Genomic DNA, 15631 nt, shown 5'->3' on the forward strand with positions numbered 1-15631 from the left:
GTTCAATGAACTCTAAGCAGTAGAGAAACTGGAACCTTCATACATTGCTGATGAGAATGTAAAATGGTACAGCCACTGTTGGAAACAGTAGGCAGCTCCTCAAAAAGTTAAACACAGAATTACCATATGACTTAGCAATTCCATTCCTAGGTTATATACCCAAGACAGCTGAAAACATATGTTCACACAAAAACTTGTATACAATGTTCACAGCAGCATTGTTCATAATAGTCAAAAACCAGAAAAAATCCAAATGCCCATCCACTGATGAATGGATAAATAAAATGTGGTATATCCATATACTGGAGTATCATTTGGCCATAAAAAAGAATGAAGTGCTGATACATGCTACAACATGGATGAACCATGAAAACAGTATGCTAAGTGGAAGAAGTCAGACACAAAGGACCACATACTACATGATTCCATTTGTATACAATGTCCAGAATAGACAAATCTAAGAGAAAGTAGATTAGCAGTTGCCAGAGAACAAGGGAGAAGGGAATGGACAAGGACTGCTAAACGGTATGAGTTTCCTTTTTGGGGTGATGAAAATGTTCTGGAATTAGAGAGGTGATAGTTATACAACCTTGTGGATATACTAAAAACCACTGAATTGTACACTTTAAGGTAGTGAATTTTAAATTAAAAAATGCACGGGCTTCCCTGGTGGCGCAGTGGTTGAGAGTCCACCTGCCAATGCAGGGGACACGGGTTCGTGCCCCGGTCCGGGAGGATTCCACATACCACGGAGCGGCTGGGCCCAAGGGCCATGGCCGCTGAGCCTGTGTGTCCGGAGCCTGTGCTCCACAATGGGAGAGGCCACAACAGTGAGAGGCCCGAGTACCACAAAAAAAACAACGACAACAAAAAAAAAAACACACAATGAGGGACTTCCCTGATAGTCCAGTGGTAAAGAATCCGCCTTACAATGCAGGGGACGCAGGTTTGATCCCTAGTCGGGGAACTGGGATCCCACATGCCATAGGGCAACTAAGCTCGCGTGCCACAACTACTGAGCTTGCACACCTCAACTAGAGAGCCTGCGTGCCGCAAACTACAGAGCCCACGCACCCTGGAGCCTGCATGCCACAACTAGAGAAGAGAAAACTTGCATGCCACAACTAGAGAGAAGCCCGCGCACCACCACAAAGATCCCACATGCCTCAACAAAGATCCCACGAGCTGCAACTAGGACCCGACGCAGCCAAAAAATTTTTAATTTTTTTAAAACACCACACAATGAAACGTGACTCTACATCTTTTGAAATGTGACTCTACATCTTTTAGAATGTCTCAAAAGACTACACCTACACACACACACACACACACACACACACACACACAAACACACACAGACTGTACCAAATGTTGGCTAGGATGTGAAACACTGGAACTCCCATACACTGCTAGTGGAAATATAAAATAATATAACTTTGGGCTTCCCTGGTGGCGCAGTGGTTGAGAGTCCACCTGCCGATGCAGGAGACACGGGTTCGTGCCCCAGTCCAGGAAGATCCCACATGTCACAGAGCGGCTGGGTCCGTGAGCCATGGCCGCTGAGCCTGCGCATCCGGAGGCTGTGCTCCGCAACGGGAGAGGCCACAACAGTGAGAGGCCCGTGCACCAGAAAAATAAATAAATAAATAAATAATATAATATAATATAACTTTGGAAAACAGTTGGCAGTTTCATAAAATATTAAATTCATTTACCATACGACCTAGGCATTCTACAACTAGATGTTTACCCAACAGTAATGAAAATATATATCCATATAAAGACATGTACATGAATGTTCCTAACAGCTTTATTTATAACAGCCAAAAACTGTAAACAACCCAAACGTCCAATGACAGAATAGACAAACTGGGGTATATAGCATTCAGCAAAAAAAAAAGGAACTGAGTACTGAAACATGAAACAACATGGATGAATTGCAAATTATACTGAGTGAAAGAAGCCTGACAAAAATAATACATAACATTATATTTGTATAAAAAAATTTAAATGTAAAATAAACTATAGTGAGATTGGTTCAAGATCCGGAGTAGAAGGACGTGCTCTCACTCCCTCCTGAGAGAGCACCAGAATCACAACTAACTGCTAAACAATCATCAACAGGAAGACACTGTAACTCACCAAAAAAGATACCCCACATCCAAAGACAAAGGAGAAGCCACAATGAGATGGTAGGAGGGGTGCAATCACAATAAAATCAAACCCCATATCTCCTGGGTGGGTGACTCACAAACTGGAGAACACTTATACCACAAGAGTCCACCCACTGGAGTGAAGGTTCTGAGCCCCACATCAGGCTTCCCAACCTGGGGATCCGGCAACAGAAGGAGGAATTCCTAAAGACTCAGACGTTGAAGGCTAGCAGGATTTGACTGCAGGACTTTGACAGGATTGGTGGAAACAGAGACTCCACTCTTGGAGGGCACACACAAAGTAGTGTGCACATCGGGACCCAGGGGAACGAGCAGTAACCCCATAGGAGACTGAACTAGAACTACCTGCTAGTGTTGGAGGGTCTCCTGCAGAGGCGGGGGTGGCTGTGTCTCACCGTGAGGACAAGGACAATGGCAGCAGAAGTTCTGGGAAGTACTCCTTGGCGTGAGCCCTCCCAGAGTCCATCATTAGCCCCACCAAAGAGCCCAGGTAGGCTCCAGTGTTGGGTTGCCTCAGGCCAAACAACCAATAGGGAGGGAACCCAGCCCCACCCATCAGCAGTCAGGTGGATTAAAGTTTTACTGAGCTCTGCTCACCAGAGCAACAGCCAGCTCTACCCACCACCAGTCCCTCCCATCAGGAAACTTGCACAAGCCTCTTAGATAACCTCATCCACCAGAGGGCAGACAGCAGAAGCAAGAACTACAATCCTGCAGCCTGTGGAACAAAAACCACATTCACAGAAAGACAGATAAGATGAAAAGGCAAAGGGCTATGTACCAGATGAAGGAACAAGACAAAACTCCAGAAAAACAACTAAATGAAGTGGAGATAGGCAACCTTCCAGAAAAAGAACTCAGAATAATGATAGTGAAGATGATCCAGGACCTCGGAAACAGAATGGAGGCAAAGATCGAGAAGATGCAAGAAATGTTTAACAAAGACCTAGAAGAATTAAAGAACAAAGAGAGATGAAAAATACAATAACTGAAATGAAAAATACATTAGAAGGAATCAATACCAGAATAACTGAGGCAGAAGAACGGATAAGTGACCTGGAAGACACAATGGTGGAATTCACTGCTGCAGAACAGAATACAGAAAAAAGAATGAAAAGAAATGAGGCCAGCCTAAGTGACCTCTGGGACAACATTAAAGGCAACAACATTCACATTATAGGGGTCCCAGAAGGAGAAGAGAGAGAGAAAGGACCTGAGAAAACATTTGAAGAGATTATAGTCGAAAACTTCCCAAACATGGGGAAGGTAATTGCCACCCAAGTCCAGAAAGCGTAGAGTCCCATACAGGATAAACCCAAGGAGAAACACACCGAGACACATAGCAATCAAATTGGCAAAAATTAAAGACAAAGAAAAATTATTGAAAGCAGCAAGGGAAAAACGACAAATAACATACAAGGGAACTCCCATAAGGTTAACAGCTGATTTCTCAGCAGAAACTCTACAAGCCAGAAGGGAGTGGCATGATATACTTAAAGTGATGAAAGGGAAGAAACTACAGCCAAGATTACTCTACCCGGCAAGATCTCATTTAGATTCAATGGAGAAATCAAAAGCTTTACAGACAAGCAAAAGTTAACAGGATTCAGCACCACCAAACCAGCTCTACAACAAATGTTAAAGGAACTTCTCTAAGTGGAAAACACAAGAGAAGAAAAGAACCTACAAAAACAAACCCAAAACAATTAAGAAAACGGTAATAGGAACATACATATCAACAATTACCTTAAATGTGAATGAATTAAATGTTCCAACCAAAAGACACAGGCTTGCTGAATGGATACAAAAACAAGACCCATATATATGCTGTCTACAAGAGACCCACTTCAGACCTAGGGACACATACAGACTGAAAGTGAGAGGATGGAAAAAGATATTCCATGCAAATGGAAATCAAAAGAATGCTGGAGTAGCAATAGTTGTATCAGATAAAATAGACTTTAAAATAAAGAATGTTACAAGAGACAAGGAAGGACACTACACAATGATCAAGGGATCAATCCAAGAAGAAGATATAACAATTATAAATATATATGCACCCAACATAGGAGCACCTCAATATATAAGGCAACTGCTCACAGCTATAAAAGAGGAAATCGACAGTAACACAATAACAGTGGGGGACTTTAAAACCTCACACCAATGGACAGCTCATCCAAACAGAAAATTAATAAGGAAATACAAGCTTTAAATGACACAATAGGCCAGATAGATTTAATTGATATTTATAGGACATTCCATCCAAACACAGCAGATCACACTTTCTTCTCAAGTGCGCACAGAACATTCTCTAGGATAGATCACAACTTGGGTCACAAATCAAGCCCTAGTAAATTTAAGAAAATTGAAATCATATTAAGCATCTTTTCTGACCACAACGCTATGAGATTAGAAATCAATTACAGGAAAACAAATGTAAAAAACACAAACACAGGGAGGCTAAACAATACGTTACTAAATAACCAATAGATCACTGAAGAAATTAAAGGGGAAATCAAAAAATACCTAGAGACAAATGACAATGAAAACACAACGATCCAAAACCTATGGGATGCAGCAAAAGCAGTTCTAAGAGGGAAGTTTATAGCAATACAATCCTACCTCAAGAAACAACAAACATCTCAAATAAACCATCTAACCTTACACCTAAAGGAACTAGAGAAAGAAAAACAAATCCCAAGTTAGTAGAAGGAAAGAAATAATAAAGATCAGAGCTGAAATAAATGAAATAGAAACAAAGAAAACAATACCAAAGATCAATAAAACTAAAAGCTGGTTCTTTGAGAAGATAAACAAAATTGATAAACCATTAGCCAGACTCATCAAGAAAAAGAGGGAGAGGGCTTCCCTGGTGGCGCAGTGGTTGAGAGTCCGCCTGCCGATGCAGGGGACACGGTTCGTGCCCCGGTCTGGGAAGATCCCACATGCCACGGAGCGGCTAGGCCCGTGAGCCATGGCCGCTGAGCCTACACGTCCGGAGCCTGTGCTCTGCAACGGGAGAGGCCACAACAGTGAGAGGCCTGTGTACCGCAAAAAAAAAAAGAAAAAGAAAAAGAGGGAGAGGACTCAAATCAATAAAATTAGAAATGAAAAAGGAGAAGTTACAACAGACACCGCAGAAATATAAACCATCCTAAGAGACTACTACAAGCAACTCTATGCCAATAAAATGGACAACCTGGAAAAAATGGACAAATTCTTAGAAAGGTATATCCTTCCAAGACAAAACCAGGAAGAAATAGAAAATATGAACAGACCAATCAGAAGTAATGAAATTGAAACCGTGATTAAAAATCTTCCAACAGGGCTTCCCTGGTGGCGCAGTGGTTGAGGGTCTGCCTGCCAACGCAGGGGACATGGGTTCGTGCCCCGGTCCAGGAGGATTCCCACGTGCCGCGGATTGGCTGGGCCCGTGAGCCATGGCCGCTGAGCCTGCGCGTCTGGAGCCTGTGCTCCACAACAGGAGAGGCCACGGCAGTGAGAGGCCCGTGTACTGCAAAAAAAAAAAAAAAAAAATCTTCCAACAAACGAAAGTCCAGGACCAGATGGCTTCACAGGTGAATTCTATCAAACATTTAGAGAAGAGTTAACAGCCATCCTTCTCAAACTCTTCCAAAAAACTGCAAAGAAACACTCCCAAACTCATTCTATGAGGCCACCATCACCCTGATAACAAAACCAGACAAAAATACCACAAAAAAAGAAAATTACAGACCAATATCGCTCATGAATATAGATGCAAAAACCCTCAACAAAGTATTAGCAAACAGAATTCAACAACACATTAAAAGGATCATACACCATAATCAAGTGGGATTTATCCCAGGGATGCAAGGATTCTTCAATATACGTGAATCAATCAATGTGATACACATATTAACAAATTGAAGAATAAAAACCATATGATCATCTCAATAGATGCAGAAAAAGCTTTTGACAAAATTCAACACCTATTTACGATAAAAAACTCTCCAGAAAGTGGGCACAGAGGGAAACTACCTCAACATAATTAAGGCCATATACGACAAACCCACAGCAAACATCATTCTCAATGGTGAAAAACTGAAAGCACTTCCTCTAAGATCAGGACGAAGACAAGGATGTCCACTCTCATCACTATTATTCAACACAGTCTTGGAAGTCCTAGCCACAGCAATCAGAGAAGAAAAAGAAATAAAAGGAATACAAATTGGAAAAGAGGAAGTAAAACTGTCACTGTTTGCAGATGACATGATTCTATATATAGAGAATCCTAAAGATGCCACCAGGAAACTACTAGAGCTAATCAACACCATGTGGTAAAGTTGCAGGATACACAATTAATGCACAGAAATCTCCTGCATTCCTATACACTAATGATGAAAAATCTGCAAGAGAAATTAAGGAAACACTCCCATTTACCATTGCAACAAAAAGAATAAAACACCGAAAAATAAACCTACCTAGGGAGACAAAAGACCTGTATGCAGAAAACTGTAAGACACTGATGAAAGAAATTAAAGATGATACAAACAGATGGAGCGATATACCATGTTCTTAGACTGGAAGAATCAATGTTGTGAAAATGACTATACTACCCAAAGCAATCTACAGATTCAATGCAATCCTTATCAAATTACCAATGGCATTTTTTACAGAACTAGAACAAAAAATCTTAAAATTTGTATGGAGACACAAAAGACCCCGAATAGCCAAAGTGGTCTTGAGGGAAAAAAACGGAGCTGACTTCAGACTATACTACAAAGCTACACTAATCAAGACACTATGGTACTGGCACAAAAACAGAAATACAGATCAATGGAACAGGATAGAAAGCCCAGAGATAAACCCACACACCTATGGTCAACTAATCTATGACAAAGGAGGCAAGGATATACAATGGAGAAAAGACAGTCTCTTCAATAAGTGGTGCTGGAAAACTGGACAGCTACATGTAAAAGAATGAAATTAGAACACTCTGTAACACCATACACAAAAATAAACTCAAAATGGATTAGAGACCTAAATGTAAGACTGGACACTATAAAACTCTTAGAGGAAAACATAGGAAGAACACTCTTTGACAGAAATCGCAGCAAGATCTTTTTTGATCCAGCTCCTAGAATAATGGAAATAAAAACAAGAATAAACAAATGGGACCTAATGAAACTTAAAAGCTTTTCCACAGCAAAGGAAGATGAAAAGACAACACTCAGAATGCGAGAAAATATTTGCAAACAAATCAACGGACAAAGGATTAATCTCCAAAATACCTAAACAGCTCATGCAGCTCAATATTAAGAAAACAAACAACCCAGGGCTTCCCTGGTGGCACAGTGGTTGAGAGTCCGCCTGCTGATGCAGGGGACACAGGTTTGTGCCCCGGTCCTGGAGGATCCCACATGCCGCGGAGCAGCTAGGCTCGTGAGCCATGGCCGCTGAGCCTGCGCATCCGGAGCCTGTGCTCCGCAACGGAAGAGGCCACAACAGTGAGAGGCCCGCGTACAGCCAAAAAAAAAAAGAAAACAAACAACCCAATCCAAAAATGGGCAGAAGACCTAAATAGACATTTCTCTAAAGAAGACATACAGATGGCCAAGAAGCACATGAAAAGCTGCTCAACCTCACTAATTATTAGAGAAATGCAAATCAAAACTACAATGAGGTATCACCTCACACCAGTTAAAATGGGCATCATCAGAAAATCTACAAGCAACAAATGCTGGGAAGGGCGTGGAGAAAAGGGAACCCTCTTGCACTGTTGGTGGGAATGTAAATTGATAAAGCCACTATGGAGAACAGTATGGAGGTTCCTTAAAAAACTAAAAATAGAATTACCACATGACCCACCAATCCCACTACTGGGTATATACCCAAAGAAAACCATAATTCATAAAGACACATGCACCCCAATGGTCACTGCAGCACTATTTACAATAGCCAGGACATGGAAGCAACCTAAATGCCCAGAAACAGACGAATGGATAAAGAAGATGTGGTACATATATACAATGGAATATTACTCAGCCACAAAAAGGAACAAAATTGAGTCATTTGTAGAGACGTGGAGGGATCTAGAGACTGTCATACAGAGTGAAGTAAGTCAGAAAGAGACAAACAAATATCGTATATTAACACATATATGTGGAACCTAGAAAAACGGTACAGATGAACCGGTTTGCAGGTCAGAAATAGAGACACAGATGTAGAGAACAAACGTATGGACACCAAGGGGGGGAAAGTGTTGGGGGGTGATAGTGGTGGGATGAATTGGGAGATTGGGATTGACATGTATATGCTAATATGTATAAAATGGATAATTAATAACCTGCTGTATAAAAAAATTCAAAAAAAATTTAAAAAAATAAAAATAAAATTTAAGAAAAATAAAATAAACTATAGTGATAGAAAGCAGGCAGGGAGGGGGCACTCACAAAGGGACACAATGAGGAAACTTTGGAGGTACTGAATATGTTCACTGTCTCAACTGTGGTGATGGTTTCATGTGTGAATACATAGCTAGGAATTTATCAAACTGTACACTTTCAATATATGCAGTTTATTGTATATCAAGTATACCTTAATAAAGCTGTGTAGAAAAAAAGAATCTAAAAAAACAAAACCACAACATATATAAATTTGGGTGATGCAGTTAAAGCTTCAGAAGAAACTTCGTAACTCTGTTATACTAGAAAAGGTATATAACCCATGTTAAACTAGAAAATGGAGAGCAAAGTAAACACAAGGTTAATAGAAAGAAAGGGATAATAAAGAATAGAATAGAAAACACAGAGAATAATATATTTAGCACAGGCCACTTGTCAGTGCAACCACCCAAGTATAAACTTCAGAATGCCACTACTACTGTACCTCCATGAAGGAAAGTGGCTGGGGCTCCAGCCATTCGTTTGAGCTCTTGAGCCTGGTAAGTCTGTCAGTTATCACATCACTGTCTGAACTTTTCATTGTGTTCACAAATAACAGAGCCCCTAGAAAAACTAAAAAATCAGCTTACTTAGTAACGAGAATTCAGATTTATTCTCTTCTATTTGATTAATAATCACTATTCGTGGCCGTGAACGGACGTGGAACGGATTCTGAACTTTAGACACCCACACTTTCCCTAAGGAGAGGGGCCTTCACCCAGGATTCTGCTGGTGTCTTCCGAGCCAGCCTCCTTTAAGCAGGGGAGCTCTCTCCAGACCCACCCGCTGTCCCCTCGAATCCCAGGCTTCCCACAACGTGGCCCAATGGAGCCGGTGTGGCAATTCTCAGCCTGGCCTCTAGGAGTCGCATCTGCAGTTTTCGGAGTGGGCAGAGTTGCAGCCTTCTGACTCCTGAAGCACACCCAGGATGCGCTTCTCACAGAAGGAAGGGCTTTTGAACACAATTAGCTTGTCTTCAAGCTCTGAGAGTCCCAAACCGCCACCCCCAGACCCGTCCAGCCCCGTCCAGCCCGTGCCTGAGGGAGAAGCACCCACGACGCCGCCCCTTCCCTCCTACCCCGCTGGCAAGGTGCGTGTGGCCTCCGCCCGGCCTGGAGGAAAAGCTGCAGGCCGCGACAGGTACCTCAGCTCCCCTCCCTCGACTGGCAGGGCCTTCGGTTCTCTGGCACCACGACAGGGCCGGGCCCGACAGCCCACGACGCCTGAGTCGTCAGCTGCGGCGGGAGAGTGAGCCCGTCCCACCTGAGGTCCAGTCAGCTCGAGCCCGTCGCCTCGGTAGATTAAGAACGTTTCGTGTCCAGAGATTCGGTCGAGGCACCCCGCGACCCCTCCGCCGCGGCGGACAAGGAGTCCGCGCGCCGCCGAGGCGGCCGGTGGACTCCGAATTCCGCAGGACCGCCCGGTCCGGAGACTCGGCCGCTGCGTCCCTGAGTCCCGCGCAAATGCGCTACCGCAGACCAGCCTGGCTGAGAAGAAACCAGAAAAGTCGTAGCTCCGGCGCCCAACGGCTGGTCGTGGTCTGCGGTCGGGGCCGTAGCGCTTCTCGGTGACGGGCAGCTGCCGCAGCCAATAGCTGGGCTCGTCGCCCTCTCGCCCCGCCTCCCCCCTCGTCCGTTGACCGCCGCATGCGCTTCAAGCCAGCTTTTGGTTGAGTGTTGGGCTCCTTCCCGAGAGCAAGGGGGCTTTTCCTGGTCAGGCCCGCCGCGATCCCCCAAACCCTCTGCCCCTCCTGTGCGTGTCCGCAGCCAACCAGACTGGACATTAACACACCCTCCCTCGCCCTCAGTAACCCCGCTCCAGGGAACCCCCGTGGGCCAAATCGCTGCGAAGGGAGTGGCGGGCTAGGGGCTCCTTGGAATGACGAGTGTTTGTGGAGTTTGTCCCGTTGAGGAGGGCCCAAGAAGACTTGGGAACCTGTGCGGAAAATGTCGCTTTAGGTTCCTTAAGGTGTTTTTAGTCCCCTGGGGTATTGATCAGTGTCCATAGTTGGTGCTGATGTTGGTCAGTGGGAAAGGAACGTGAGGACTCATGACCAGTATATCTCATTTAGTCTTGTTTACTTCAGTAGTTCTCCATTTCGTCAGGTTTTTAATTTTTTTAGTTTTAATCCTAGGTGATTCTGATGCAAACTACTGACACAGATAGAAAATTACGAGCTGTGATTTTCCAAACTCATAACCCTCTCTGTGAACTGATTTTCTATGATTCTGTTTTCCTCTTGAGTATTGGTGGGCACTGGATGATGGAACTCCATTTTCACCTTTCATCTTTTCAAAGTGCACATGCTGATATTAAAGCTGTCCAGGGTGTCTTAGGGACATTTGTATTCACAGGGCTTTTAAAAGCTAGCCAGAGCAGATGGTTTCAACTGCAGTTCCCTTTTTCAGGGCTGAGGGAGCATGAGCCATTTGCAGAACTTACTGTTAGATACACTCCTGGGAACGAAGCATGTAGACAGTGCAGCCCTCATCAAACTCCAGGAGCCGAGCCTATGTGTAGCATCACCTGGATTTAGTGTAAGAAAAAAACAGGCTTGGGCATAAGAGTTTAAATCTTTTTCTGTAAAGGCCATAGACAGTACATAAAAGAATGGGAGTGACTATGTTCCAATAAAACTTTATGAACACTGAAATTTGAATTTCATGTAATTTTTACATATCACAAAATATTATTATTTTGATTTTTTTTCAACTACTTAAAAATGTAAAAACCATTCTTCATTTGCAGGCTTACAAAAACTGATAGTGGTACAAATTTGGCCAGTCCACCATAGGTTGCCAACTTCTAGTCTATTTAACCTCTGCAGGTAATGCCCAGTGATGTCCGAACACTTGTGGATGGATTTGCCAAGAACCCTTTGAAAACCAGAAGAGAAGGATTGTATTTCAAGGAGAAGGACTACAAATGTGTCCGGGCAGATGACTATTCTCTTTATGCTAAGAGTGTGAGTGTTCAAGATTTGAAGACAACTTTGTAAAAACCTTAAGAAAAGAATTTGACTCCAGTTTTCAGTTCCTCTCCTGATACTATCTTTAAAACAGACTAAGCCTGTTACTGCAATGGCAATGTTTGAGATAGCAGTCTAGTGCCAGGAAGGCACATGTAAAAGAAAGTTCTAACAGAGAGCCTAGTTCTGAGAAATGTTCATTCCAGAATTTATCAACTGAACCTTGCCTGAACTGTCTCTTTCCACTGTAATTATTCCTCATACTCTACATTCTCCTTCTTTAAAAAACAAAGTGATATTACTCTTGTGCTTAAAACGTCTGTTGGTTCACTGTTGCCTATAAGGAATTAAGGGGATGACAGTCATATTTCTGTATGCCCTATATGATGGGTTAGGCACACTTCACCCACATTATAAAATAAGTAGCCTCATTTACAGATGAGGAAACTGAGGCTTAACCAGGTTAAATGACTCTTCCATAGTCATACAGCAGAAAATGGAGGTGCTGGGATTCAAGCCCAGAGCTATCTAATTCCAAAATGTATTTCCTTTCCGTGACATCTGTTGTTCTCACTGGGATAGGGGTATATTACAATCAATTCAGGAGCTTTTTTCAGAATACACATGCTGTTATTACAACAGTCTAAAACTTTTTGACAACTAAATCAGTGAAAAAGAGCAGAGAGTCCAAAAACAAACATAATGAATATGGAAGTCAGGAAATGGTGAAAAATGTGGCTGGCGCGTAACTTCTTGTCCTGTAACTAGAACCAAGAGAAGGGCATTCTGTTTTATTTTTATCCAGGAAAATACTGGTGTGGTTGTTGTGAAGACCCGTCTGTATCTTCTGGTGGCAACTTACACTGAGGGCATGTATCCTAGTGTCTGTGTGGAAGCCACAGAGAAATTGGGTAAGTTTGCTCCCAATGCCTGTCTTTGTTCCCTGTGGTAGTCAAGTCTTCTGACTGCAAGTAACCCAATCAAACCAGCTAGGGTAGAAAGGAGGAATTTATTGGAAGGGTACCAGGGTTACTTATATAACCGGTGAAAGGACAGAGTGCAGCTGAGCCACAAGGAAAATGGATTCCAGGGACTGGAACACTGCTAGCACTCTACTCTAGTCTCTCCTCCTAAGAGGGTCAGCTTTGTTCCATCCCATTGCAGACTGCCTCCTTTCCTAGTGGTGTCATGGTCAAGCCTTGCATCCTATCTCTTAATTTCTTTTAGAACCCTGATCTGACAAGTCTTAGATCATATAATTTACCTTTATATCAGTCAGCTGGGGTTAGGAGGTGGGAAAGCCAGGGTTAAAAAGCAGAGATGTAGTTGCTGGGGGCCATCCTCTATACAAGGATTTTCTACAGAAAAATAAATTACTGTGAGCCAGGCTTATTGGTGTCTGCTGCATTCCCCTTCCATGTCTCTACATTTTAAAATAAAGATCTAATGTAGAACTAACTGGGAAATTATATCTATGAGAGTTGAGCTTAATAAACGATAAATTGTATCTGTGTTTAGATTTTTTAATCTAAATTTAAATTTTTTTTAGCAGTTTTAGTAGTCGCTTTTAAAAAAAATATTTATTTATTTGGCTGTGCCAGGTCTTAGTTGCAGCAGGCAGGCTCCTTAGTTGTGGCATGCAAACTCTTAGTTGCAGAATGCATGTGGGATCTAGTTCCCTGACCAGGGATCGAACCCAGGCCCCCTGCATTGGGAGCGCAGAGTCTTATCCACTGTGCCACCAGGGAAGTCACCTAAATTTAAATTTCTAAAAAAAAGTTTTTGTTGGAGTTGCTTGAACACTCCTTTGAGATAGGAGAATCCTCCATCTACTTCTGCTAGTGAGGAAAGCAGCCAACCTTTCATTCTTTCAACGAATTCTCAGTGACGACCTACATGTATGTGCACTGCACTATCCTAATAAACTAGGAAATCAAAGCTGGTTAAGATAGTCTCTGCTTTCCATGCCTCTATACGATACTGCTGCCCTATCTGCCTGAAATATCTTCCCTTTCTGTCCCTGCCCTTTCACATCCAGTTGGCAAATTCCTAATTATCATTGAAAACCCAAATCAGATCTTGGGCTTCTCTCTACTGTGCTATGTATTTTATGCATACCTTTATTATTACTGACATTAGAGTCCTTTGTTTACCTTGATTGTGAGTCCCTAGAAGGCAAAAATTTCGTCTTAATCCAGTCCCTAAAACAGTGTCTAATGATGAGTAGGAAATTAATGCATGTTTGATGAACAAATAAATGAATGACCTCTGCCTAGCAGAATCTGGGAGGGCTCCAGACAGCGGAATCTTTTTTTTTTTTGATTAATTTTTATTGGAGTATAGTTGCTTTACAATGTTGTGTTGGTTTCTACTGTACAGCAAAGTGAATCAGCTATACGTATACATATATCCCATCTTTTTTGGATTTCCTTCCCATTTAGGTCACCACAGAGCATTAAGTAGAGTTCCCTGTGCCATACAGTAGGTTCTCATTAGTTATCTATTTTATACATAGTATCAATGGTGTATATATGTCAATCCCAATCTCCCAATTCCTCCCACCCGCTCCTTTCCCCCTTCGTACCCATAGTTTGTTCTCTACATCTGTGTCTCTATTTCTGCTTTGCAAATAAGATCATCTACACCGTTTTTCAGACAGCTGAATCTTAAAGGATTAATTGAGAAATTAACTACCATCACAGAAACTACACACACACAAAATGTATATAAGTACAGACCTTCACAGTTGTCATAAATAGTTCCCTGGCATGGATTGTCATAAACCATGCTACATGGCTGGCAATGAGGTATTCTAGGAGCAAATAGGACTGAGCGTAGGCAAGACACAACTTAGGAAGCACCTAACAGGAGGGGTGATTTCCAGCATGGGAGGAACAGGCAATTACAACCACAGAGGATCTTTCCTGAGCAGGTGTCAGGATTTAAGGGAGGTTCAGTTTCAGTAGCGTAGGGCAGGAGCAGGAGGACAGAATGGAGACTTGTATATCTGGGCTAATTATCGAATTAAAGCTATCCAGAAAAGGAAGCCAGGAAAATGAGCAATTAGGCTCTAAAGAGGCCAGACGCTATCCTATCAGCTGTGGCCCAGGGCTAATTCCCCAGGTATCCTGCGGAGAAGACCAGAGAAGTTGCCTGCCCACTGTAATGTAGATTCTGTGGCTGGCACCAAAGAGTGCTTAGGGCCACAAGAGACTCCAAAGAATGTGTGTTATTTAGAAGGACAGGGCTGACATCATTCCACTAAGATCTCACTACTCTGGGAAGGGATCGGCTATCTTGGAAGTGACTGAATGCTCATGAGGGATGGATGAGGCTGATATCCACTCAGGAGCCAGTTACTTATCTCATGTCTCTTTTTTTTTTTGGCTGCACCCACATCGCTGGCAGGTTTTGCAACCAGGGATTGAACCTGGGCCACCGCAGTGAAAGCGCTGAGTCCTAATCACTGGACCTCCAGGGAATTCCCTCATGTCTCATTACTCTATTTCCTTGACTTGTTTTTCTTTTAATTATATTTTTCTCTTTCAAAAATTATGCATGACAATTATAGAAAATTTGGGAAATAAAGAACTATTACAATTTTCTATTATGAAAGATTCTAGGAGCATTGTGTGTGTGTATATATAGATACACAAATATATATCTCCCCTAATAGACAATGAACTCCTTGAAGTCAGGGATTGGGTCTTAACTATCCAGTCATCCTTGTATCTCCAAGTACTTAGCACAGTGCCTAGCACGTGGTAGTTACGAACATTTATGGAATAAATGAATGAATCATATTGTGATAATGTACTGTTCATAAGTAATAACTATATTCTGTTTTCTTTCAGGAGAATATCTAAGAAGAAAAGGAAATTAAGTCATCAGAGGACTATGAAAGACAGCTTTTATGATTTTAGAAGAAAACTATAGATCCTAAAGAAAAAGTAATGCCTTATATTGTGGTTGAAAAATACTAGGCAGAAGATACTGAAAAGGAAGAATGAGTTAAGGAAGCAATTTTTCTTATTTCAAGAGATCCTCTTCTTTAATTGGAATTA

General features: G+C 42.3%; 2 protein-coding genes across 3 annotated transcripts in view; one reads left to right on the top strand and one right to left on the bottom strand.

Moving 5' to 3' along the window:
* Positions 1–9498, bottom strand: part of LOC113623982 (protein FAM228B) — a 34294-nt gene extending 24796 nt beyond the window's left edge. Inside the window, exons 1-2 of the mRNA XM_027113711.1 lie at positions 9383–9498; positions 9045–9172 (exon numbers count right to left, since the gene is read on the bottom strand). Of these exons, the coding sequence (XP_026969512.1) occupies positions 9045–9172; positions 9383–9470 (216 nt within the window). The 5' untranslated portion in view covers positions 9471–9498. The remainder of the gene's footprint in view (positions 1–9044; positions 9173–9382) is intronic.
* Positions 9499–9507: 9 nt separating this feature from the next.
* PFN4 (profilin family member 4) lies at positions 9508–15628 on the top strand. 2 transcript variants are annotated; one of them, XM_027113712.1, is made up of 4 exons: positions 9508–9689; positions 11427–11564; positions 12373–12478; positions 15422–15628. In XM_027113712.1, the coding sequence occupies exons 1-4, from the start codon at positions 9528–9530 to the stop codon at positions 15448–15450; spliced, it is 435 nt and encodes a 144-aa protein (XP_026969513.1). In that variant the 5' UTR covers positions 9508–9527; the 3' UTR covers positions 15451–15628. The 2 variants fall into 2 exon arrangements, with proteins under 2 accessions (XP_026969513.1, XP_026969514.1); XM_027113713.1 differs by lacking the exon at positions 9508–9689 and adding an exon at positions 10522–11136.
* The last annotated feature ends 3 nt before the right edge of the window (positions 15629–15631 follow it).

The sequence above is a fragment of the Aethalodelphis obliquidens genome, unplaced genomic scaffold, assembly GCF_003676395.1.
Source record: "Aethalodelphis obliquidens isolate GAN/ISIS:26980383/991018 unplaced genomic scaffold, ASM367639v1 scaffold12, whole genome shotgun sequence".
NCBI classification, from domain to species: domain Eukaryota; kingdom Metazoa; phylum Chordata; class Mammalia; order Artiodactyla; family Delphinidae; genus Aethalodelphis; species Aethalodelphis obliquidens.

Excerpts from the sequence above, each read along its gene's own strand:
- PFN4 (XM_027113712.1), top strand. The coding sequence starts at position 9,528 with ATGCGCTTCTCACAGAAGGAAGGGCTTTTGAACACAATTAGCTTGTCT. Across the intron at positions 9,690-11,426 it reads CCTCCTACCCCGCTGGCAAG|GTAATGCCCAGTGATGTCCG; the intron begins GTGCGTGTGGCC and ends TAACCTCTGCAG. Across the intron at positions 12,479-15,421 it reads GGAAGCCACAGAGAAATTGG|GAGAATATCTAAGAAGAAAA; the intron begins GTAAGTTTGCTC and ends GTTTTCTTTCAG.